The sequence below is a fragment of the Convolutriloba macropyga genome, chromosome 1 (genome assembly GCF_964194025.1).
Source record: "Convolutriloba macropyga chromosome 1, txConMacr16.3, whole genome shotgun sequence".
Taxonomy (NCBI): domain Eukaryota; kingdom Metazoa; phylum Xenacoelomorpha; order Acoela; family Convolutidae; genus Convolutriloba; species Convolutriloba macropyga.
Genome location: NC_134468.1, coordinates 40,417,387 through 40,444,061, shown reverse-complemented (window position 1 = coordinate 40,444,061; position 26,675 = coordinate 40,417,387). Strand labels below are relative to the sequence as shown.

Sequence of the window (26,675 nt, the reverse complement as noted above, 5' to 3'; positions counted from 1 at the left end):
CCGGCATCCATGGTGCTCAATTTTGGCCAGCGGATTGCTGCAATTCCCAGCGCTTTCGATGAGTGCGTAGTCGTTATGCGACGATGTGTTTAAGCAACGACCCAAGCCGAGATTGCGTTTTTTTTCAGTCAGTGGCAACTCTATTACATCCAGTCGTGGCAAAGTAATGTTGCCATGCACGATATGTAAGTCTGCTCAGTTGGGATGACATTTGTGCAGATTGCATACTTTTGGGACCCAATACAATTTTCGAGCTCGTCTTCATCGATGAACGCTAGATCCTCTCCGTCATCAGAGACGGCAATATATATGGCCTCCAAACGCCAATTAGTGCTTTTCCTGTGTCTCCATTGGAATTGCATTTAAGACGCTCATCACTGTGCTTTTTGAGGCCATGGGGATGCCAGTGTTAGAACAAGCCCCGAGTCGATTGCTTCAACTCGAAACCGGTCCTCGAGTCTATTTTGCTGCAGATGAACAATAGTCAGTTTTTCGTTGAGTTGGGCACGTGGTGCTAGTGACATTGGTAGTAGTTGGTTCATCAGTGGAGTCAAAGAATTTAGGATATTAATCTGAAACGTGTATAAGGCTGCACGTATGTTTTTATGTCCGCGAGAGTTGTTTTAAAAATTTTATAAGACTAAGCTGTGTTGGTTGATTTGCTCTCAAACATACAGATATTGTACGCAGACGCGCATTTGATGTACATTCTGTTGCAGAGCCTTAAATTGGCTCTCTGCAAAATCTCAATTATGGTTTTGTGTTTTTATTAATTCGTATTGCGCTTCCTTAGTCGCTTTATGTTCACCGGACACGACATAAAATTTCTCATTGTGTTGTACAGTGGTCTTCTCCACGTGATCGGTCAGGTATTGAAGGTAGTTCATTGCTCGTTTTATATTTTCCTGATTACGTGCAGCTCTCTTATCACATCCGCCAAAGACCGATTTTATAAAGCAAAGTAGTTTGTCACCAGCGCCAATTCCACTTCCTAGATTTGCAGCTACGGCTGGAGATCCTCGGGGTTGTCGTTGTAAGTTTGAACTTGTTTGAATGTTTGGCCTTAGTAAGGTGTTCATTTCCAGACGGAGGACTTCAATGTCTTCTTGGGCTTGTTTGTTTTCCATCATTGTCTGCTGGGCTACCCAGTAGTCCAGCTGTTGAATCAGTCATGTTGGTGAAGTTCAACGGGCATACGTATTTTTTCAGCGTTTTTGCAATTGCCCGGCTCAGGTTTACAAATTTTTCTTCGACTGTTTTGTTGTATTTGTGGTAAGGGACGAGAATTTCCGTTTTGACAAACTTTCACGTTAAGAGCAATTTTTGATGAAGGTTGAAGAGAACTCCATCTTTTGTAGCCACTGTGGGTTGATTTGGAATAGTTTTGTGGTAACGCAGGAGTATCGCAAGAATTATGCAAATTTCCATTTTTGTCTGGGAAGTTAATGTGAATTGTTAAATTTTCCAAACAATTGTGTCCAAATAAGAAGCGTTAATTTTGTTTGGATTTGCGGCAACTGATTTTGAATAGCATAAATCTTGAGAATGAATTTGTTGGTGTTGGGATTCTGTACTTTGTTTTACTAACTTTAGTTTTGTGACTCATCGAATGCAAATATCTGATGAAGATATCCGTTGATCTCTCGACGTGAAGGATTAGTGATACTACTCGTCTTGGTTGATTTATATTTCGTCCAAGTTTAAGATTTCTCTTTGAGAAACTCTTTGTGGAATGAGTGACGAGGTTCTCTGGAAATGGGGGTTTTCTGGTACAGAGAATTCAATCTCGTCTGTCGAAGAGCTGTTATTTGGGTTTGACTTTGGTTAGAACAGTGACTGTAGTTTTGTTCGTCGTCAAGTGTAAAGTTTTTTGGTCGGCTTGGTTTGGCGTTTTTGAAGCCAGTTGGAAAATCTTCGTATTCGTAACGAGAGTAATTTGTGTTGTTGACTATAGGTGCCTAGTTGGGGTCAAATGAGATGTCCCAATCCTGCCGTAAATCATGGCTATTTTTGTTTTTTGTATCCTGGAGGCTGTCTCTGTCTGTTCTTGATTGATTTTCTGTTGCATCCGAGTCGTTGTTTTCCGCGTCAATTTGAAGTTCAGGTTCTGTGTAATTGTTTAATGAAAAATAGGTGATCACCGTAACCGCTTGCTCTTCCTCCTGTTTTGCTGTAGTGTTGTAGAGTGAGTTCTCGCGTGCTAACGCTAGGTGGTCTCCTCTGCGTAGGTTGTACGGACGATTAGCTCCAAATCGTGCGTCCATTCGAGTAAAATTGCTTTGTCCTGAGAAAATGAAGTTTCCGGTGTCAATTGATTCTGGGGGTCTCAGCATGTGCGAGTGGAACTGATCCTTCAACGAAAAATGCTTCCTGGTCAGAGATTGGTTCGTGGTTCATATGTTCAATCATTGTGGGAGCATCTTGGTGTGGGGAGTGTGTTGTTTGAATATTAGAGTTGAAGGCAACTGTTCTGGTATCAGGAATAGTTCTAGGTATGTGCATTTGAACTTGGTTGTCAATTAATTGCGGTTCTCGTTCCTCTTCGGGAATTGTGGGCTCGGTTTCAAACCCACTGATGTCTATCCTTTTTAAGTCTTCAAATTCGTATTGTGGCTTAATCGGTCTGAGTCTCATTCAATTCACGCTTTGGGTGAAGTTTGTGTTGACTTTGCTGACAATGTAGTTGGCGTTTTATGTAGTTGGCGTTTTACTTTGCTGACAATGTAGTTGGCCTTAGTAAGGTGTTCATTTCCAGACGGAGGACTTCAATGTCTTCTTGGGCTTGTTTGTTTTCCATCATTGTCTGCTGGGCTACCCAGTAGTCCAGCTGTTGAATCAGTCATGTTGGTGAAGTTCAACGGGCATACGTATTTTTTCAGCGTTTTTGCATTTGCCCGGCTCAGGTTTACAAATTTTTCTTCGACTGTTTTGTTGTATTTGTGGTAAGGGACGAGAATTTCCGTTTTGACAAACTTTCACGTTAAGAGCAATTTTTGATGAAGGTTGAAGAGAACTCCATCTTTTGTAGCCACTGTGGGTTGATTTGGAATAGATTTGTGGTAACGCAGGAGTATCGCAAGAATTATGCAAATTTCCATTTTTGTCTGGGAAGTTAATGTGAATTGTTAAATTTTCCAAACAATTGTGTCCAAATAAGAAGCGTTAATTTTGTTTGGATTTGCGGCAACTGATTTTGAATAGCATAAATCTTGAGAATGAATTTGTTGGTGTTGGGATTCTGTACTTTGTTTTACTAACTTTAGTTTTGATCTCTCATCCGTTGATCTCTCGACGTGAAGGATTAGTGATACTACTCGTCTTGGTTGATTTATATTTCGTCCAAGTTTAAGATTTCTCTTTGAGAAACTCTTTGTGGAATGAGTGACGAGGTTCTCTGGAAATGGGGGTTTTCTGGTACAGAGAATTCAATCTCGTCTGTCGAAGAGCTGTTATTTGGGTTTGACTTTGGTTAGAACAGTGACTGTAGTTTTGTTCGTCGTCAAGTGTAAAGTTTTTTGGTCGGCTTGGTTTGGCGTTTTTGAAGCCAGTTGGAAAATCTTCGTATTCGTAACGAGAGTAATTTGTGTTGTTGACTATAGGTGCCTAGTTGGGGTCAAATGAGATGTCCCAATCCTGCCGTAAATCATGGCTATTTTTGTTTTTTGTATCCTGGAGGCTGTCTCTGTCTGTTCTTGATTGATTTTCTGTTGCATCCGAGTCGTTGTTTTCCGCGTCAATTTGAAGTTCAGGTTCTGTGTAATTGTTTAATGAAAAATAGGTGATCACCGTAACCGCTTGCTCTTCCTCCTGTTTTGCTGTAGTGTTGTAGAGTGAGTTCTCGCGTGCTAACGCTAGGTGGTCTCCTCTGCGTAGGTTGTACGGACGATTAGCTCCAAATCGTGCGTCCATTCGAGTAAAATTGCTTTGTCCTGAGAAAATGAAGTTTCCGGTGTCAATTGATTCTGGGGGTCTCAGCATGTGCGAGTAGAACTGATCCTTCAACGAAAAATGCTTCCTGGTCAGAGATTGGTTCGTGGTTCATATGTTCAATCATTGTGGGAGCATCTTGGTGTGGGGAGTGTGTTGTTTGAATATTAGAGTTGAAGGCAACTGTTCTGGTATCAGGAATAGTTCTAGGTATGTGCATTTGAACTTGGTTGTCAATTAATTGCGGTTCTCGTTCCTCTTCGGGAATTGTGGGCTCGGTTTCAAACCCACTGATGTCTATCCTTTTTAAGTCTTCAAATTCGTATTGTGGCTTAATCGGTCTGAGTCTCATTCAATTCACGCTTTGGGTCAAGTTTGTGTTGACTTTGCTGACAATGTAGTTGGCGTTTTTGAGAACTTTTTCCACTCTGTATAAAGGTATCCATCTCGTCTGTTGTTTGTTCATTAAGGCAATTTGCGTGGTGCACTTGGGGTCTAGTATTAGACAGTGCTGATGAAGTTTAATTGGAGTCGCGTTTGCTTTTCTGTCGTAGTACCTATGAGGCTATGAGGTTCCCTTTAACGCTAGCACCAAATTCTGTAGTTTTGTCTTGTAATTCTTTGACACTGTCGTGCTTGGGGGTTATTCTCCCATAGTTTTGTGTTCTGGAATCCTAAATCAAGGCGGTTTACTGGGGTTCTTCCTTGAAACACATCAGAAGGTGTGCATCCTAGCGCTGGGGCATACGTTGTGTTGTGTATAAAATTTGCTATGTCGAGGTAGCGATGCAAGTCTGTTTAGTTTTGGTTTTCGTTTTTTCGTAGAATTTGTTTCAAGGGCACATAATTCCTATCTAGTAGCCCTATCGTTTGCGTGTTTGAGTGTACAGTGTTTCAGTTGTATTTCCAGTAGGTTTGCCAATTCTCTCATTAGTTCAGATGTGAATGGGGTACCCAGATCACATGTTTTTGTTGAGGGCATATATGAGTGTCGTAGGAATGTTCAATTCAGTTCTTTTGCTATCAAGTTGGCGTCGCATTTCATTAGGGGAGCAGCCAACAGATATTTCGAGAACACGTCAATGCCAGATAAAATAAAAGTATGGGGTGATGGGTGCATTTTGCCTTCAAGGTCTATCAGCATTATGTCTGCTGGGAAGTTTTGCTTAGACGACAATTGTTGGAGAGGTGGCTTGAGCAATGCTGTTGGTAATGGTTTGCTCTGCAGACAGGTTCAGTAGTTTTGAATGTAGTCTGTAAGTGTTTCTGTAAAATTTGGAAAGTAGAATTGCTTCCGGAACTCGAAAATTATAAGTGGTATTCCTTTGTGACCGCCCCATGGGCTGTTATGTATTCGGTATGGTACATCTTTTCGTAGCTGCTTGGGGACACAGTATTGTTTGGTTAAGTTATTCCCCGTGTAATCGAATACTTTTCTGTAAAAAATGCCGTCAAACTGGCTTTGTCTTGAGTATTGCTTTAGGTACTTTTTAAGGTCTTGAGATGTTGGCTGGAAGTTGGACGTCCGCGTTCAAACCAGTTGATTACCCTTTTGATATCCTGATGTTTCTGTTGCTCTGAGCGTAGACTCAGTGGGCCTTGGCTGTGCGTTGTGAAATTGTCTAGTGGGTTATGCATTTGCAATGATGCATTATGATTTGGAAGGAGTTGTATTTGTACGTCAGCTTCAATGGCTTGCGTTTCTGCGCTGCTTGTTTGTATTGTTAGTAAGTAGTCGTGTGTTATTTTAGGAATCTGAAGTTTTTCCTCCACAAGTGTATTTAAAGAATTATCTGGGGTTTCTGATGTTCTGTTAACCTCTTCTGTTTCTGTTTCCGATGTTCTGTTTCTTTTTGGGGATTATGTGTATTCTTGAGAGATAGTCGGCTGCAAGGTTTGCTTTTCCGGGTATGTGTCCCGGAAATGTGTCAAAACTGAGGACCCAGTCCAAGGCGTTCCAGAGTGTGGGTGGTATTATTTTCGTTAAAAAAATCTGGTGACAGACCTGTTGTCGGTTAGAGTGAGGACAGGGTTTTTGCATACCCAAATTATGTTTCCAAATGTGTCAACGGCTAAGAATTCTTTGCATAGATGGAGCGCTTAAGTTGACTTGGTTGAAATGTTTTTGGTCCGAACGTATCGGGAGCGTAATTTTTGGTTTCGTCATTCTTGTCATTCAATGTATAGTCTTCTATCATTAGGACATACCCAGCGAACTTTTTTTGAAAACATGTTCTGCTATGTTTCTATTGAACGTCTTTTTTTTCGTCAAGATTTTTGTTACAGCTTGTTTTGTAACTCTTACATTTGGCTTCCTTCATTAGAAGTTTGTAGAAAAGTCGCAACTTTTCAGAAAGCTCGGGTATGAAGGCTTTGTAGAATTGAAAGAACCCCATCATTCGTTTTACTTGTTTAGTTGTTTTTGGCATCTTGAAATTTTTCAGGAAACTTTCGACTTTTTGTGACATGGGTGTGAAGCCTTCTGGGGTTGTTGTTCCCTAGAAACTGTATTTTGCGCACTTCGAACTGATATTTGTCGGTCGCGAGTTTCATTCTTGATTCACGAATGCATGAGAAAACGGCTGTCAGTTTTTCTATCATGTCTTTTGAGGGATAAATTTTAGTGCACCTAAAAGGGCATTAAAACAGGCATTAAAGTTTTATACGGCTACATTTGTGTTGCAAATTGTTTGTATTTGGTCGGAATCGGGGTGAAAATGTCGGAATATGTTTCGAACTATTATTTGTGTTAATTTCATGCTTCTTGTCAGTTTTCCAGTTTCCATATACAGTCTAAGCGCTTGCTTTTGGAATTGCGCTGACCCAATGTCTGAAATCAAACGGTACAAATAAATGATACAACAAGGTTTTTGAAATTAATGTTATATAACGACGTTCTCTCAAAACTTTTCATATTTTGACCATGTCAGATAATAATTAACTTCAATTGTTTTTACTCTAAACACAAACCCCCCTCATCCTCTTCCTGCTTCTTCTCCTCCTCACATACACACACACCCCACCGACCCTATATATAACCCTAATCAGTGTTATGTTTCAAACGCCATATTCGTTTATTTTAATCAAAGTGCTAAAGAAAAAGATCCAGCGCATATACCGTCAATTAACCACTTCAAGTATTTTGAGGATGTCTTACTTATTTGGATCTAAGTGTGCGACTTGATATTCAAGATAGCATAGGCTTATAAAAATTGTTTTGTTTTTTTATCAATGCGAATCTTAACGGAACTAATAATCAAGTTTTTTGATATCTTTGATTTCGTAACTATTTCATCCGCTATTTCTCAGGAATTGAAACGCGTCCCGCGTCATTTAAAGAGTACTTTTTGCACGTCTTCACAAGCTGCAAAAGCGATAGGTGAACAAGTTATTATTGGCCTTCTTTTATTTAGCGTTAATTGGGGGAGGATGTCTTTTTGTAAAAGATCTGATCGCATGTTTTAATGATTTATCAAATCCCCCAGGTGTTAAATTTGAGAATAGATAATAGGTACTCCGAAGCAATTAAGGCAGCGAAAAATTGATAAGGTTGAAAGCTCGAATTTCGTTTGCCTCTTTTTCAAATAGACTGTGCAAAAAGCTTCCTTTTTTGTCTGTGTGGCAATTTGACTTATGTTTTTGTGGTTTCTTTCAATTTTTGGTCGAATACTTAAGGAAACTGTTCTCAAAATTTTCTTGGGGCAGTACGAGTTTAATTTGTTTGGTTTTATTAAGCAAAACTTTATATGAATTTGTTCTGCTATTTTTCTCTTGAATGTCTTTTTTTGGTCAAGAATTTTGTTACAGCTTGTGATGTAACTCATTCATTTTGTTCAATCATTCAAATTACTGCTTTTACTTTATTGTTATTTATTGCTTATTGAAGGTTGTTTGAGTGCATTCTTTGAGACTAATTCATATTTGCGAACAGCTCTATCAGATCAATCTAGGTTACAAGATCCATTAGTTAAAAAAGGGGGAAAATTAACCAAAAAGCAGTTTCTCTTAGCTTTTTAATTTTTGGATTCTATTGGAGCTCTGTCTTTTTTGCAATCCAAAGAAATTGGATTGTTTTGGTGCTCTGTTTTTGGATTTAAAGTAATTGGATTTAATTGTTGTGCTGTCTTTTTTAAGATCTGTCCACAACTTTTTGGGCTTTTTTACGTCACTGAGAAGTCAACTTAGAATAGTTGTTTTAATCATGATAGAACATTAAAGATAACGAAAAGCGAATAGGTTTGAAGCGTGATGTTTTTCCAAGAACATTTTAAATGAAGTGAGAAGTTGCTTTTCGAACGAATTTCAGGTATTTGAAAGCGAGTATTTTTTCATGTGCGGCAGCTTAACCGCTGTTTTCAGTGTTTCTTATATTAATATGTGCTATTATCGTGTGTTTTCAGTGCTTTTAATATGATACATTTGTGTTTCAATGGTGCATATATACAATTAATTGAGCTCATCGACGGGCAGCTAATGTTTTTTACATTTGTCATAAAATCTATATGAAAATTTGGTTTCTTCCCCCTTTTATAACCATGTCTTTTGATTTATTTTAGTAGCAATAATGACTGTATCATTGGTTGCTAATGAGGCTTAAGTTAACCTAATTAAGGATTTGTGCGTAGGGCTAATGGTTTTTATGTATTCGACACTATTTGTTCTTACAATTTTTTCTTGATTTTTTGTTTTGAGAGTTTTTGTTCTACTTTTTGTCGTCTTGTCATTTCATCTCATATATCATACGGGGCAGGTCGCATAAATTGCTCATAGGAACTGTTTTATTGATCCAAATAATGGTTTCAGTTCTAAGATAATTGCTTCTATGACTTTGACTTTCATTGTTTTCAAGAACTGTCATCGAATTTCTGAGGTTTATTTGTTCTTTTAGCCCAATTTATTGTCTCATTTTGTTTTTTGACCTATACGCCTTTTCATTTCAAATAATGTTACCGAATTTTTTAGTTTTGTCAGTGTTTGCTGTACTTTCTGCTCTTTGATCATTTTAATCTCATCAATGGCGGCTTCCATTGATTATTAACAAGTTTTAAAGAATTTGGCCTCTAGTTATGAGGCTTTCTCTATTTGGCGTTACTGGTTTTCAGAGTTTCTGATCTCTGCCTATTTTCAGTTTTTGCATAGTTTTTGCTCTCTCTCTCTCTCTCTCTCTCTCTCTCTCTCTCTCTTTCTCTCTCTCTGTCTGTCATTGGTTACCAAAATGATGTTGTATTGTGTACTCAATCAAAAGATGCAAAGTGTCAAAAACTTCAAAAGCTGTTGTTTTTATGAATTTTTGAAACGCTAAATCTTGAAAAATGAAATTTTTGAATTGTTTTTAGATTTTTATTCATTTTTGTGCCTATTGAGTCAGGGGCTTTGTTGACTGCATTAGCTTGATGCTGCTGTAGAAATATTAAATGTCGGGTCAAATCTTATTTCAGTGTTTTTATTAGAAAATCAATTGTCGGTTCATATGATAAATTCAATTCTTTGGATTGTAATTCTGGCCTTTCTTATGTTTTCATACACATTTTTCAAACTTTGACCTTTAAAAACGAGATAATCAGCTAGCGCCCGAGGACATTATGTTTTATTAGAGATCCTAAGCTGGTCTTAGAACTCTTTCAAGGGTGCAGAGTGCTGATGTGTTGGGAAGGTCTATGTTCAAGGTTAAAAATTCGGTTTTTGTAGCTTTTGTGTTCAAAATGGTTCAATTTTTCGTCCTTTTTGTTCAAGTTTTCTTGTTGGATGGGTAGCGTAATTCGTTTTTGTCTGTTTTTTTGGCTTACTTTTTAATAATGCAAAATTAAACACCCAAATTGATAAGAATTTTTGCCCTTTTGTTCATTTTCAAAATTTTCGTTGCTTTGAGTTTTTCGATCTTTAGGTAACAATGAAGAAATTTAAGTTCTTGAATACGGGTGACTAGGTAGTTTCTAGAGATAATGGATGGTTCTTAAAATATCATTATCAAGAACTTTAGCTGCTTTTCTTTAATTTCGAAAATCTTCATTTTTTGCATGTTTTTTCCTTTAGGGCCAATAAAACTCTTTTTGCGCCTAAAGATTATTCAAAACTTAGTTTCTAGAGACAAAGAATTGTTTTAAGTGATTTTAATGGTGCCATTTTGTGCGTCTTTTCAATAAAATTTGCACTTTCTTCAATTTCTTTAAAGATTTGTTGTCGTTTTTAGAATCCAAACTTTTTAATGAAGCTTTTATGAGCTTGATGGTGCTTTACCGGTTGGTCTCTAATAACCAATAGGCCTTTAAGGATCTTAAAGTCTATTTTTTTGTGACTTTTCAATAAAAATTGCTATTTAATCAATTCTTCGAAATTTTTGCAAGTTTTATAATCTTTACGGACCGTTGAAACTTATATTATCCTGACTGTGGATTTTTCGATAGTCCTAGTGACAAAGCAATGATTTAAATTATAATGGTTTCCTAAGTTTCGCAGACGTTTCAATACAATTTGCAATTTGTTTTCCTATTTGAAAAATTTTTATATGAAAGTTTTTACCCTTTTCTGTTTTTCGATGTGTAGGAGTCCTGAGTATTATGAAAGTTTTTAAATTCTGTTATTGCGTATAGTTTAGTGGCATATTTTGTTTTGTGAGCCTTTGTTTTGTCACTGTCATACTTTCTGAGCTCAAGTATTCAATATCGTTTCTAGTTTGGTGCTGTGTCTGCTTGAACTTTCACGTTGCACTTTCTGTGAATATTCTGCAGCCAGAAACTGTAGTGGATTTTTGTATTCAACACCTTGGCTTTTGAACACTCTGATCCTTATGGTTTATACACTTTGAAGGCTATTACGTTTGTGCTTCTCTGAGTGTGAGCAACTCATTTTTTCTGTTTGTCATTTTTAAATTGGTGTGGTCTGCATGTGTAGTAACTTTCAGTACTTTGTTCTATTCTCTGAATTGTATTTCAGGTGTTTTTCCTGTCCTGTGGTGGTTTTTTTGTAAGATGTTTTCATTAGAGGCCCAAAGTTGGCTGTAGTTGTCCTTCAAGTGCTTAGGCTAAAGCAGGTGCTGTGAAGGCCCGAATTCTGGGTTAAGAGGTCATTTCTAAAATTTTTGAAATCAAAATGGTTTAATGTTTTACGTTTTATGTCATTTTTGTTTGGTTAGTCTTGAATTGATGTTTGTCCGAGTCGATAAAGGTCTTCGCACGAAAAATTACAAGATAATAATAAAGTGTTTCTTTGCAATTTGAGTTCTTGCAGCATTGAGTGCCCTAAAACTTCAAAATATATTTTTTTGAAAGCCTCATGGGCCAGAAAACCTCCTCTAGGTTCTAAAATTAGGTTACTGTATTGTTTCTATTGGTAATAGATTTCCTTTCAACATTTTAATATCCGGAATTTTAGCAATTGTTTGATAATTTTTTCAACTTTTTTCCAATTTGTTGAAAATGTTTTTCTTGCTTCAGTAGCCAGGTAACCTTCTCTAGGTTTTGATAGTATTCTACTGCATAGTAAGTAGGGAAAAACAATTGAAAATTTTTAAATTTTTCTGAAAAATAATTTTATGGTCCTAGATTGTCGAGCTTTATGAGCCAAGCAAACTTTTTGAGGCTTGAAATTGGTTTACTGGGTAGCCTCTGAAGACAATTTAATGGTTACGTAGAAACTAATCGCTCAATTTTTGACATGTCTTTGAAGTTCGCGATTGGTTTCAATTTATTTTGCTGTTGTTTTACTAGTTAGGTTCCAGAGACAAAAAGTTGTTTTGGAACAGTTTAATATTGCGAAATTGAGAAATTTTGTTTTAATTTTGCAGTCTTCATATTTAAACGTTTTCCCTTTTTCTCGATTTCTTCTGTTTTTATTGGCCTATAAACTCCTTGCCTAGAGTATAGGTGAGAGCCAGTGGACTGCATTGGCCTTTCAATAAATTGTTTCAGTTCAAACGTGTACTCCAAGATTTTATTATGTTATCGGATAGGTTTTCGATCATTGAGGTTGGTTTCAGTTTCAAAGGCATTCGAATACATTTTTATGATGGTGCAAACCTTTGGTGTGTTTCTGTATTCTAGCGTAGGCTTTGTTGAGCCGGAATGCGACAGCTTTGATTATTTTTGGCCTTCTTTTGGTCTCTTGAGGTCTTTGTCACGAAATATATTTGTTCGTGCGGTGTTTTGACCTCAAAGCAGAAGTGAGTAAATTTGCCAACCGAACTTTTGTTTTCTAAGCAAGAGAAGTTCTCTGTCCATGCGCGTTTGTGATTAAAAATCTTGTCGACCTCGAAAAGCGTTTTTGAGAGAATGTCGCATGCAGAAATCAGATTTTCCGTCCATTTAAATCATTTTTTTTCGTTTTGTCTGTTTTTTATGAATATTTTTTGATCGACGCTGCATCTTTGAGCTGTTCTTTGTAATCAGTGTGTATGGTGACCATTTATGCATTGATTGTATCGTTGTTTGAATTAAAAGCTTATTAAAAGTAATAAAAGGTTTTAACTTGTGTTTTTGCGTATATTTTAGTGGCCTATGTTGTGATTACAGAAGTTTAAAGAGTTAGACCAATTTGCAATGATTTTTGATTTTGTTTTTCAATTTTTGGAATGATTTCTCTCTGTTAAACATTCTGATCTCAAGTAGTCAATATTGTTCTTAGCTTGGTGCTGCGTCTGCATGAACTTTCACATTGCACTTTCTGTGAAGATTTTGAAGCCAGAAACTCTAGTCGATCTTTGTATTCAACACCGTGGCTTTGAAGACTCTGATCCTTATAGTTTATACACTTTGAAGGCTATTAGTTTTGTGCTTCTCTGAGTGTGAGCAACATTTTTTTCTGTTTTTTGGCATTGTTCAATTGGTATGCTGTACATGTGTTGTAGTTTTCAGTGCCTTGTTCTATTCTCTGGAATTGTATTTCAGGTGTTTTTTCTGTCCTGCGTTGGTTTTTTTGTAAGATGTTTTCATTAGAGGCCCAAAGCTGGCTGTAGTCGTCCTTCAAATGCTTTGGCTCTAGCAGCTGCTGTGAAGGCCCGAATTCTGGTTTAAAAAGTCATTTCTTGATTTTTTGAGCTTAAATGGTCTAATTTTTTTCGTTTTATGTCATTTTTGTTTGTTTAGTTTTGAATTGATGTTTGTCCGAGTCGATAAAGGTCTTCGAACGAAATAATTACAAGATAATAATTGTTTCTTTGAAATTTTTTGTGATTTTTTGAGTTCCTGCAGCATTGAGTGCCCTAAAACTCCTCTGGGGTATAAAATTAATTTATTGCATAGTTTCTAGTGGCAAAGGAACGGTTTTCAACTTTTAATGTTACGAGTTCTAGCAGTGTTTTGATAGAATTTGTAATTTTTTTCCAGTTTTTCCAAAATATTTGAGTTTTTCCAGCCTCAGGGGCCAGAAGACCTCCTCTAGATTCTGAAATTAGGTTACTGCAATGTTTTGATTGGTAATAGATTTGCTTTCAACATTTTAATATCACGAATTTCAGCAATTGTTTGATATTTTTTGCAACTTTTTTCCAATTTGTTGAAAATATTTGTCTTTTTGTCAGTTTTTCTTGCTTTAGTAGCCAGGTGGCCTCAACTAGGTTTTGATAGTATTCTAACTGCATAGTTAGTAGGGAAAAACATTAATATTACGAGTTTTAGCAGTTTTTTGATAAAATTTAATATTTTTCCAGTTTTTTTTGCAGAATATTTGTGTTTTTCCAGTCTCAGGGGCCAGAGGACCTCTTCTAGATTCTAAAATTAGGTTACTGCAATGTTTTGTTTGGTAATAGAATTGCTTTCAACATTGTAGTATCACGAATTTCAGCAATTGTTTGATATTATTTACTTTTCAATTTGTTGAAAATATTTGTCTTTTTGTCAGTTTTTCTTGCTTCAGTAGCCAGGTGGCCTCAACAAGGTTTTGATAGTATTCTAACTGCATAGTTAGTAGGGAAAAACATTAATATTACGAGTTTTAGCAGTTTTTTGATAAAATTTAATATTTTTCCAGTTTTTTTGCAAAATATTTGTGTTTTTCCAGTCTCAGGGGCCAGAGGACCTCTTCTAGATTCTAAAATTAGGTTACTGCAATGTTTTGTTTGGTAATAGAATTGCTTTCAACATTGTAGTATCACGAATTTCAGCAATTGTTTGATATTATTTACTTTTTTTTCCAATTTGTTGAAAATATTTGTCTTTTTGTCAGCTTTTCTTGCCTCAGTAGCCTGGTAACCTCCTCTAGGTTTTGATGGTATTCTACTGCATAGTTACTTGGGAAAAACATTTAAAAAACTTTCAATTTTTCTGAAAATTAATTTTATGGTCCTAGTTTATCGACCTTTATGAGCCATGCTAACTTTTTAAGGCTTGAAATTGAATTACTGGATAGCCTCTGGAGACAATGTAATAGTTATGTGGAAATTAATCGCTCAAATGTTAACATGTCTTTACATTTCGCGATTGGTTTCAATTTATTTTGCTGTTCTTTTACTGGACAGGTTCCGGAGACAAAAAGTTGCTTTGGAACAATTTAATATTGCGAAATTGAGAAACTTTGTTTGAATTTTGCAATCTTCATATTTAAACATTATCCCTTTTTCTCAATTCTTCTATTTTCATTGGCCTATAAACTCCTTGCCAAGAGTATAGGTTAGAGCCAGTGGACTGCACTGACATTCCAATGAATTGTTTCAGGTGAACCGTGTACTCCAAGATTTTATTATGTTATCGGATAGGTTTTCAAGCACTGAGGTTGGTTTTAGTTTCAATGGCATCCGAAAACATTTTTATGATGGTGTAAAACTCAGGCGTGTTTCTGTATTTTTCTAGCTTAGGCTTTGTTAAACCGGAATGTGACATCATTGACTATTTTTTGCCTTCTTTTGGTCTCTTTTAGTATTCTTTTTTTTTCACGGAACCATATTTGTTCGAGCGGTGTTTTGACCTCAAAGCAAAAGTGAGTAAAATTGCCAAACGAACTTTTGTTTTCTAAGCGAGAGAAGTTCTCTGTCCATGCGCTTTTTTGGGTAAAAAGTTTTTCGACTTCGAAAAGCATTTTTGAGAGAATGACGCATGCAAAAATCAGTTTCTCCGTCCATTTGGAGCTTTTTTTTCATTTAGTCTGTTTTTTACAAATATTTTTGATCAACGCTGCATCTTTCAGTGGCAAAGGAACGGTTTTCAACTTTTAATGTTACGAGTTCTAGCAGTGTTTTGATAGAATTTGTAATATTTTTCCAGTTTTTCCAAAATATTTGAGTTTTTCCAGCCTCAGGGTCCAGAAGACCTCCTCTAGATTCTGAAATTAGGTTACTGCAATATTTTGATTGGTAATAGATTTGCTTTCAACATTTTAATATCACGAATTTCAGCAATTGTTTGATATTTTTTGCAACTTTTTTCCAATTTGTTGAAAATATTTGTCTTTTTGTCAGTTTTTCTTGCTTCAGTAGCCAGGTAGCCTCAACTAGGTTTTGATAGTATTCTAACTGCATAGTTAGTAGGGAAAAACATTAATATTACGAGTTTTAGCAGTTTTTTGATAAAATTTAATATTTTTCCAGTTTTTTTGCAAAATATTTGTGTTTTTCCAGTCTCAGGGGCCAGAGGACCTCTTCTAGATTCTAAAATTAGGTTACTGCAATGTTTTGTTTGGTAATAGAATTGCTTTCAACATTGTAGTATCACGAATTTCAGCAATTGTTTGATATTATTTACATTTTTTTCCAATTTGTTGAAAATATTTGTCTTTTTGTCAGCTTTTCTTGCCTCAGTAGCCTGGTAACCTCCTCTAGGTTTTGATGGTATTCTACTGCATAGTTACTTGGGAAAAACATTTAAAAAACTTTCAATTTTTCTGAAAATTAATTTTATGGTCCTAGTTTATCGACCTTTATGAGCCATGCTAACTTTTTAAGGCTTGAAATTGAATTACTGGATAGCCTCTGGAGACAATGTAATAGTTATGTGGAAATTAATCGCTCAAATGTTAACATGTCTTTACATTTCGCGATTGGTTTCAATTTATTTTGCTGTTCTTTTACTGGACAGGTTCCGGAGACAAAAAGTTGTTTTGGAACAATTTAATATTGCGAAATTGAGAAACTTTGTTTTAATTTTGCAATCTTCATATTTAAACATTATCCCTTTTTCTCAATTCTTCTATTTTCATTGGCCTATAAACTCCTTGCCAAGAGTATAGGTTAGAGCCAGTGGACTGCACTGACATTCCAATGAATTGTTTCAGGTGAACCGTGTACTCCAATATTTTATTATGTTATCGGATAGGTTTTCAAGCACTGAGGTTGGTTTTAGTTTCAATGGCATTCGAAAACATTTTTATGATGGTGTAAAACTCAGGCGTGTTTCTGTATTTTTCTAGCTTAGGCTTTGTTAAACCGGAATGTGACATCATTGACTAATTTTTGCCTTCTTTTGGTCTCTTTTGGTATTCTTTTTTTTCACGGAACCATGTTCGAGCGGTGTTTTGACCTCAAAGCAAAAGTGAGTAAAATTGCCAAACGAACTTTTGTTTTCTAAGCGAGAGAAGTTCTCTGTCCATGCGACTTTTTGGGTAAAAAGTTTTTCGACTTCGAAAAGCATTTTTGAGAGAATGACGCATGCAAAAATCAGTTTCTCCGTCCATTTGGAGCTTTTTTTTCATTTAGTCTGTTTTTTACAAATATTTTTTATCAACGCTGCATCTTTCAGCTGTTTATTGTATTCAGTGTATATGGTGATAATCTGTGCCTTGATTGCAGCGTTGTTTGGATTAAAAGCTTATGAGAGGGTGTGAAAGGTTTTAACTTGTGTTATTGCGTATAATTCAGTTGCCTTGTTTTTGGTTTTGTGAGCATTATTGTAAACAACTTGTGCAATTTAAGCAGTTTTTGCCATTTTTTTCAAATCAACATTGTTAATCAATCTTGCTTTGGTTTGCCTCTTATATGCAGCAAGGTGTCTGCTAAGGTGAAAGCTAACAATTGTGCAGAATTTAGCAAAAAATAAGTTGGTTGTGATCACATAAGTTTGAAGAATTAGAGACAAATTTTTGATGATTTTTTATTTTGTTTTTCAAATTTTGGAATGTTTTGTCACTGTCAAACTTTTTGAGCTCAAGTAGTCAATATTGTTTTTAGCTTGGTGCTGTGTCTGCATGAACTTTCACATTGCTCTTTCTGTGAAGATTTTGAAGCCAGCAACTCTAGTCGATCTTTGCATTCAACACCTTGGCTTTGAATACTCTGATCCTTATAGTTTTTACACTTTGAAGGTTATTTTTTGTGCTTTTCTGAGTTTGAGCAACTAGTTATATCTGTTTTTTGGCATAGTTCAATTGATGTGCTGTACATGTGTAGTAGCTTTCAGTGCTTTGTCCAATTCGTTGAATTGTGTTTCAGGCGTATTTTTTGTCCTGCTGTGGTTTTTTGTAGAATGTTTCCAATAGAGCCCCAATGCTGGATGTAGTCGTCCTTCAAGTGCTTAGGGTAAAGCATCTACTGAAAAGGCCCCAATTCAAGGATAAAAGGTCATATCTAGAGTTTTTGATTCCAAATTGGTGTCATTTTTTGCGTTTTATGTCAATTGGCTTCAATTTTTTCTTTGCTGTTGTTTCACTGGACAGATTCCAGAGACCGAAAATGGGTTTGGAAAATTTTATATTGCGAAATTGGGAAACATTCTTTAAATTTTTCAGTCATCATTTTTAAGTTTTTTACCTTGTTCTTGATTTTTTTTAACTTCATTGGCCTATATACTCCTTGCCAAGAGTTTAGGTGAAAGCCAGTGGACTGCGACTACATTTGAATGCATTGTTTTAGGTCAAACATGTACTCGAAGATTTTTTTTATGTTATCGGATAGGTTTTTTGTGCATAGAGGTTGGTTTTAGTCTCAAAGGCATTCGAATAAATTTTTACGGTAGTGCAAACCTTAGGCGTGTTTCTCTAGTCTTGTAGCTTTGGCCTTGTTTAATAGCCGGAAAGCGACAGCCTCGACGGTTTTTGGTCTTCTCGTGGACTCTTCAGGTCCTTTTTGTTACGGAAATATTTTTTTTCAGGCGGTGTTTTGACCTCAAAGCAAAAGTGAGTAAAATTGCCAAACAAGTTTTTGTTTTCTATGTCCATGTGATTTATTGAGTAAAAAGTTTTTCGATTTCGAAAAGCGTTTTTGAGAGATTACGCATGCAGAAATCAGTTTCTCCGTCCATTTGGATCATTTTTTTTTCATTCAGTCTGTTTTTTTACAAATATTTTTTGATCAACGCTGCATCTTTCAGCTGTTTATTGTAATCAGTGTATATGGTGATAATTTGTGCCTTGATTGCACCGTTGTTTGGAGTAAAGGCTTATAAGAGGGTATGAAAGGTTTTAACTTGTGTTATTGCGTATAATTTAGTGGCCTTGTTTTTGGTTTTGTGAGCATTATTGTAAACAACTTGTGCAATTTAAGCAGTTTTTGCCGTTTTTTTTTCAAAATGACGTTGTTAATCAATCTTGCTTCGGTTTGCCTCTTTTATGCAGCAAGGTGTCTGCTATGGTGAAAGCTAACAGATGTGTAGAATTTAGCAAGAAAAAGTTGGTTGTGATTACAGACGTTTAGAGAGGTAGACCAATTTGCAATGATTTTTGATTTTGTTTTTCAAATTTTGGAGTGTTTTCTCTCTGTTAAACATTCTGATCTCAAGTAGTCAATATTGTTCATAGCTTGTTGCTGTGTCTGCATGAACTTTCACATTGCACTTTCTGTGAAGTTTTTGAAGCCAGAAACTCTAGTCCATCTTTGTTTTCAACACCTTGGCTTTGAACACTCTGATCCTTATAGTTTGTACACTTTGAAGGTTATTTTTTGTGCTTTTCTGAGTTTGAGCAACTAATTATATCTGTTTTTTGGCATAGTTCAATTGATGTGCTGTACATGTGTAGTAGCTTTCAGTGCTTTGTCCAATTCGTTGAATTGTGTTTCAGGCGTCTTTTTTGTCCTGCTGTGGTTTTTTGTAGAATGTTTCCAATAGAGCCCCAATGCTGGTTGTAGTCGTCCTTCAAGTGCTTAGGGTAAAGCATCTACTGAGAAGGCCCCAACTCAAGGAGAAAAGGTCATATCTAGAGCCCAAATTGGTGTCATTTTTTGCGTTTTACCTAAATTATTTTCATTTTTTGTGGTTAGTTTACTGGAGATATTCCAGATACAAGAAACGGTTTTGGAACATTTGTATTGCGAATTTGGGAAACATTCTTTTAACTTTTCGGTCATCCTTTTTAAGTTTTTTACATTCTTCGTGATTTTTCTTACCTTCATTAGCCTATAAGCTCCTTGCCAAGAGTTTAGGTGAAAGCGAGTGTACTGCACTTACATTTGAATGAATTGTTTCAGGTCAAACGTGTACTCCAAGTTTTTATTGTTATCGGATAGGATTTTCGAGTATAGAGGTTGGTTTTAGTTTCAAAGGCATTCCAATAAATTTTTCGGTAGTGCAAACCTTAGGCGTGTTTCTGTAGTCTTCTAGCTGAGGCTTTGATTAATAACCGGAATGCGACAGCCTCGATTGTTTATGGCCTTCTCGTGTTCTCTTGAGGTCTTTCTGTTACCGAAACATATTTGTTTGGGCAGTCTTTTGACCTCAAAATGCGGAATCAGAATGACGCTTGCAGAAATCAGTTTCTCCGTCCATTTGGATCAATTTTTTGCATTTAGTCTGTTTTTTTTTACAAAATTTTTTTTGATCGACGCTGCATTTTTCAGCTCTTCTTTGTAATCAGTGTATATTTAGCGACAATTTATGCATTAATTGCATCGTTGTTGGAAGTGAGGTCTTTTTGTTTTGTGTAAAATTGTACACATTTTAATCCGATTTTGAGTTTTTTTCACCAATTGTTTTAAGTTATTATAGTTTCATGCTAGTCTGATTTACTAGAGGAAGGATTTCGCCTCACCGTCATCGATTTAGTTTCGAGTTATTGAGTTTTCAGTTATTTCTGGCTGCAAGAAGTCACTGAAATAGGATTTCGTTATTGAGATTGTAACCATATTTGACATCTTTGGCGAAACACTTTCTGTTTCGAATCTTTGGAACTTTTGATTATTGCAGGAGGATCTCTATGAACTCTTATTGAACATGTAACGCTGAATTGAAACATACGTGTTTTTCTACTGAATTTTTTTGCAACCTGATTTTCAACGTTTAAAGTAAATAAGATGCCTTTTTGTTACTATTCATCTCACAATGTGTACCACTTCTACCTCCACATATGTATCAACCTTAAACTTCACATTCTAGCTCTTGGCAACTTTTGTTTTTCCAAAATGTCAGCGATGAGTCGTTGCCATGACCAATATTATTATTTGAACTTCCTTAATTTTCTTTAAAAAATTGCAGATTTTGGCCTTTTCTTTAGATATTTGTTGATTTTTTCAGTTTTTGTTTGCTGTTGATATTTGTTTGCCTTCTTCATTTGCAGCTCAGTTATTCTGATTTTTTACTGGTATTTTTGACTGAAGTGGCTGATGTTTTATTTCTGAAACAATTTGTGGCGATAGGTTTTCGAATAGAATTTTGTTTCTTGAGTTTTTATCTGTTTGTTTGTCTTTTTTCCTTATCAATTTAAATTTTGTATTGATTTGGATTCTTTCTAAAAAGTATTTCTCCAGGTTTGGGTTGTGGAGTCAAGATTTTCTCTGTCGAAAATCCGTCTAAAATTCTTTTAAAAATCTAAACTGCTTGTTTATGGTCTCTGAATGACCTTATTGTTAACATGTTTGCTTGCTTCAACGATGTTAATGCATTTTTTTGTTACGGCAATGGTTTAAGTTTCTACCAATTCTTTGAGTTAAGTGTAGTAAAGTGTTTTTGTTTTCAAACAAAAGATACTGGCTTTGGTTTTAAGGGTTTTGTTTTTTTTTACAAAAGGTACTGTGGGAAAAGCGAAAATGGGAAAATTTCTGTGTGAACAAGTTTCTGCTGAAGTGAGAGAAGTTTTTTGTTCATGAGCTACATCAGGTGAATGACTTTTTGACTTTGAAAAGTTACAAAGGTTTTAAGAATCGTGCATATGATATTGCTAACTTTTCAGAAGTTTTTGTCTATTTGACTCGTTCTCTTGATTGTAGTTAGGTTTTAACAAAGTATTGTTTGGTCGAACCAGCTGAATTATAAAACTCTGTGGAAATTGGCTCATATTTCTCATTATTTTATTTTCTTTAATTTTTTCGCTTCTGTGATGAATTGTTTTTCTTTTTCTTTGAACGGACTTTTTTTTGTAATCAGTGTGGCCTTTTGTTAAATCTGGGGATATCAGGGAATTTATTGTTTGACCTTAATTGTTTTAAATTCAATAAGAATTGATTTAATGAGGTCAATTTTGACAATAGAGTGACGGTTTTGGCGGAGTTCAATTTTTCGAGTCTTTAAATTTAGTTTTCACTGCTTTATTTTACGAGGAATATGGCTAGATAAATCTCAAAATTCAGCTAAATTTTAAAGTATACTTATTTTCCTACTTAAATGTTTGTTTGCAAAATTATGACGATGCTTTATAAGTTTTTAAATTGTGTTCATAATTCTAGTATTTGGCTCTTTATTGTTTTTCGCAATTATCTAATATGAATTGGCGTCGTAATCTTGTTTTTTAAATGCTCTGTTTTTTGAATTCTTGAAAAAATTTCCGAATTGTCTTGATTTCTTTTCATTGTTTGCTGTTGAATTCTTTTATTAAGCATTTTCTGTTAATTTGTGAGCTATATATTTTTTGAAACATTTTCTGATGAAAACAGAAATTTTGTTGGAGAAACTAAGAAACCTGGTCAAATTTGTTCAAAATTTTGTTTTGTTTCATTAAATGGCTTAACCTTTTACCGTATTAGTTAGCAGTATTTCTGTGTTTTTCAACTTCAAGGTGCCGAGTTCAGATCAAGCTAACAATTCCAGTCGACATGAGAATTCTGAGCAAGATGTCGAAATGTTGAATCGACATCAAGTAGTCGATGACAATGCAGATCGAGGACCACAAGATGTGGCTATTAATGGAGCGGAGAAAGAAGACAAAATAAAGAAGTGCGATAAATGTCTACTGCATTCTAGGTATGAGCATAGAGTAAAACGTTGGTGTGAAAATCGGGAGTAAATTACTACAATCCAAATTAACTTTCTCTGTAACTAATGTTTTCTCTGTCACAACTCTTCGCTAGACTGGAAATTTGACCATAAAATTTCCGTTTTCCCTCTTTTTTGACAGTTTTTCATTCCAGACTATACACTCTTTTCTCGAGAATGCTAAATAGGATGTATAATTTCTGTTTGTACTGATTTATAATGAATTGAAGGCTTTAAAATTAAAGCTATTGATTTTGCATACCTCAAGTCCATAGATAGAAAAGGTAAAAAGTAAAAAAGTGCAAAAATGAGGAAAATCACCTTTGATTTTGCATAACGCAAATTCTATTTGGTAGAAAATAATTGCCTTTAGAAAAGCTGAGCATTGCCGTCAAAGAGTTTGCTGCCTTGCCTTAAAATGGCCTTGTTGTAGAAAAATATTAGTTTAATTTAAAATTTACCGTTTTATATTTTTTTCCTTTATGGTGTTTACTTCATTCCTTGTTAATGGAGTAGGTTTTTTTTTGTTTCATCTGGTTTCAGATTTTTCTTTTTTTTCAGTAGTTCGTGATGTTTTTAGTGAACACTTCAAGGTTTTTGCTCCGGAGGGGGGGGGGGGGGGGGAGGAGAGGAACTATATACTCAAATGGGTTTTTTTTGTTCAGTCAATTTTGGCCGAGCGATATATTCATTGTAGAGAAATGTGAGTGGTGTCATTAAAAAGCTCGTCCAGCGTAGAGTTCGGAATTAAAAAGATTTTTTGAATTTCGTTTTTACGAGGAGTAATCGAGTTTTAAATTTTGTGTGAACACGTGATGCTTAGCATGATTTTCTTCACTTTTAGCGTAATTTTTGTTTAAATTAGGATTTTTCTATTAAAAAAACAATTTCAAAATTGTATTTTATGCTACAGATGAAACGATTTTGTGTTTCTAACAGACGGAAGGCCATAAGAACATTTTTTTAAATTTTTTTTCAAGTCGCTTAGAGACTAGTCACTTTTCAAATCAAGGTTCTGTTAATGACAAATCTCATTTACTGCCAAATGACGCCCAATGAACAAATAATTCGTTTTCAAGGAATAGCTCATGTTTTTTATGGCTCCGACTCTGAGTTTTCGTAATTTTTATTGAGATTTTGATTCTTCTTTTTGAGATTCTTTAAAAATTTTGTAGTCCTAGGGCGTATACTCGTTCACTAAAAGTTAAACGGGCCTCATAAAGAGCAGTATGTGACCCTATGTTGTAATTTTTTTCTCATTTTTTAATTTGCTATTTTTGCCTGTTTTTTTCCTTTATGTAGTCGTAAAGGGCTGAGAGGTCTCATAAGCTTCTAACTGAATGTTGAGCGAATGAAGTTACTCAGTTTCTAACTGAGGGCGAATGAAATAACGAGGCGTTTTTGGGGCTAAATCTAACCAAAGACAGATTCTATTGGTTTGGTAATGACTTTTTAGTAAATTTATCAAGAATTTTTTGTTAAAAGCTATTGGTTTTTTAGACGTTTCTTAGTTTCTGGTTTAAAAATATTGATTGACTTTTGAATTTCGCCTCGTTATTGCTTCTTTTTGTCAACTTGTTACCTAGTCTCATTAATATAAAGTCCCATCTGCTTTGTAACGAAAAAGTAAAACTTTTGTAGTTGAGGAAGGTTCCTTCTGATTGTATTTTGATCATGAATATGTTTTGGATGAATTTTAAAATTTGATTACTCAGTCTGTTAATTTTTTTAAACCACTTGCCCCTATTCTTTTTTTATACGATCAATGCGCTTTTAACTAACTTTTTAATTATTACTTGCTGAAAATCATTATCACTCACAGCATTGGATTTGTTCACTGGAAAACTAGATATCAGGTATTAACACGGAGGTCGGATAGCGATGGCAATGTATAGTGTAGCTTTATTTAAACTCAGTTGTCTAATTCGAGATCAAATTGTCACCAATAATTGATACGCTGATGACGGAAACAACGCTGCTCTACTGGACAGGCTCAACGAATATATGATTGCATTTGTTTACGAGTTAACCAATTATCATCTCATCACAAATTCAAAACAATCTCTCTAGGCGAGGAGGGTGGTTTAGATGCAGATGTATATGAAGGTCATCGCGCTCTAAAATTGGTGATCGGCTTTAAGGATGACCAATAAAGGAAACAAACAAGGTCATCTCGGTATGTTTTTGCAACTGGAATTTAACTTGAAAAAGGAGGCTTCGCTAATGTGCTTTGGCACTTAATGTTTCGACCCCGCACATCCACATTCGTTGCGTATTTGTCTATCAAATGAAACCGAGACAGACTACCATCAAAATATGAAGCAAGTATTTGAATAGAATAAACATTAGTACCAGAAAACGACAGACAAGAAGTCAACTCTAATAAAATTTTCACAATCAGAAAAACTCAATTTTATCAAGTAAAGAGGAATTTTACAAAGATCCAGAAATCAACCTCTAACCCGTTTTCAAACTAAGTTTCAAACAATGATGTCTTTTTTGAAGATTATTAATTTTCTGTTTAGATTTATAAGTGAGAATAGATTTATTAGAGAAGTAATTAAAATAACCACTGCTCGCAGAAATCTAGAACTTGAGACAAAGATGTTAAAACCTTTCGAGATCGAATGAAGCTCTTAAAAAGAATAAGACCTGGGTAAAGAACCGTGAAAAACTATCATTAACCAGACTAACTGACAGCACGACAAAAATAAAGGAAAAGAGGCGAAACTTAAAAAGTCGTAAAATTTTTAAAAAGAATTAGCGTCCAAATCGTAAAGTCGTTTGATACGAGTTGAAGTCATTAAGTAACTCCAAAAATGCGACATTACTTTAGCGAGCCTGGTGTGTACCTCCCAATGACGATGCCAAAGTACAGGACAATAAAGAGAACAGATAAAACTTGTAAGGTCCTAAAAATCACTGATATTTTTAAAACCATTTGTTACAAAGTAGTTCGAAACTTTAGAATTGTCTCGAAACAATTAAACAGCTTCTACTGCACTATGTAAAAGATCCAAAAATGCCTATCGGATTAGGAAACAGGAAGACGACATTATTTTAAAAACTGAGAGAAAAAGAAATCTGTGACATTTTAATAAAACAAAGTGTCGAAATCTTAAACTTCTAACTGCTCTTTGATAAATTGAAAAATACAACTGTGCTGTATCTGAACACTTCGGATTTGACGGTTTGATTGCAATGGTTGGAAAGAAGACGAGAAGAACGGCGAAATTATTCAAGTTCCTGCGCTCTATTTCCAGAAAGCAAATTTCTGCTCAGGCATCATTTTCCCATTCCAATTCGAAAGCAGTTTTAAAATCAATATCAGGTCTTAAATTAGTTGCTGTTTTGCACTTTTTACTACCCCAAGTTGATTAGATTGTTATTTTAATTTTTGTTTCCATTGACAAAAAAGTCGAATAACATGCACGGATCTAAAAAAAATCGACATCACTCCAATGAAATTTCAATTCATTGAACTGTGCAAAAACAACAGTAAAAGACCTGAAATACAATCTGAAGCATTTGATGAAAAAACAATTACTCTATGGTCTGGCCAGCAGACCAATTTTTCATTAGGAGCTCAATAGACAAAATTATTTCTGCCAACTTGTAAGAAAATGAAAGATCCAAAATCGTAGGTAATTATTGACACGGGTGTTGGCACAGGTAATTATTGACACAAGTTTTTTAATCGAATCTTTGAGTGTAGAAACAGAAAAGCTTCCAACTAAAAATTTCGTGATAAACATCTGGAGCCAGCAGAGACAAAGAAAAACTAAATGTTAGAGTAACATTAAAGAAATAATTGATCGCAAAAACTGAACCTTAGATGTTAATAGGAGTGCCATTGTTTTCATAACAAAAATAGTCATGTCAAAATGTACGCATCTAGTTATATAAAACAAATTTATTGTACGAGTTGAGCTCAGAAGGGTGAAAAACAGAAGACCTGGAAGACATCAAAAGAAAAAGCATTGCAATTATGTCCAAAATTTATACTTGTGGCTTCGAAAACACATTCTGTCAAGCTATCATAACAAAAGGTTTAACCTGCAAACTAGCAGAAACGTGGTTGTACATAAGAGGCAATGAGATCCAGAAACAACAATAGAAGCTCAAAAGTTTGTAAATATTGTCAAAAATTATGTAAAGTTTGCTGAAGTTCTCGATATACACGTCCTCAAAAAGCAAAATGGTGCTGTTAAAATTGACCTATTAACTCAAATAAACGCTTTGAATAATCTAACGTGGCCTCAAAAAGTTCAAAGAAATACAAAAGTTGATAAAAATGAATAGTTTCGCAAAATTCACTTGAATAACGCGTCAGTTCTAGTGCAATTGAAAATCTTCTAAAAAAAATTCTTCAAAAATCTTTTTAAAAAATTGCACAATTTTGGGCTCAAAGAAAGACCTTCGGGCAGCCTTAGCACCTTATTCACTTCAAAGGCTACTAAATACAGTTGAGGCCATCTATTTAATGCGCACTGGCCTTGATCTGCTTATTTCATTTTTAAAGCTCTATTTGAAGATATCTTACCAAAATAGACAGATCAACAATTCTGTTCGCATTCTTTTGATTGTAACGAGAACAACGCCTAATTAGCCTAAAACATTTGAGAGGCTGACGGTGGTTCTAAAAATGCTCAGATAATTTGAGAAAATTAACAAGCATTGACCAAAACGATCATAAATGTGAACAGAACC

At 35.1% G+C, this 26,675-nt stretch overlaps 1 protein-coding gene across 2 annotated transcripts in view; it reads left to right on the top strand.

Moving 5' to 3' along the window:
• LOC142348870 (uncharacterized) overlaps positions 1-26,675 on the top strand; it is a 157,003-nt gene that overhangs the window by 54,257 nt on the left and 76,071 nt on the right. For both annotated transcript variants that reach the window (XM_075400394.1, XM_075400393.1), the window contains exon 4: positions 21,769-21,953. In XM_075400394.1, coding sequence (XP_075256509.1) covers positions 21,769-21,953 — 185 coding nt within the window. The remainder of the gene's footprint in view (positions 1-21,768; positions 21,954-26,675) is intronic.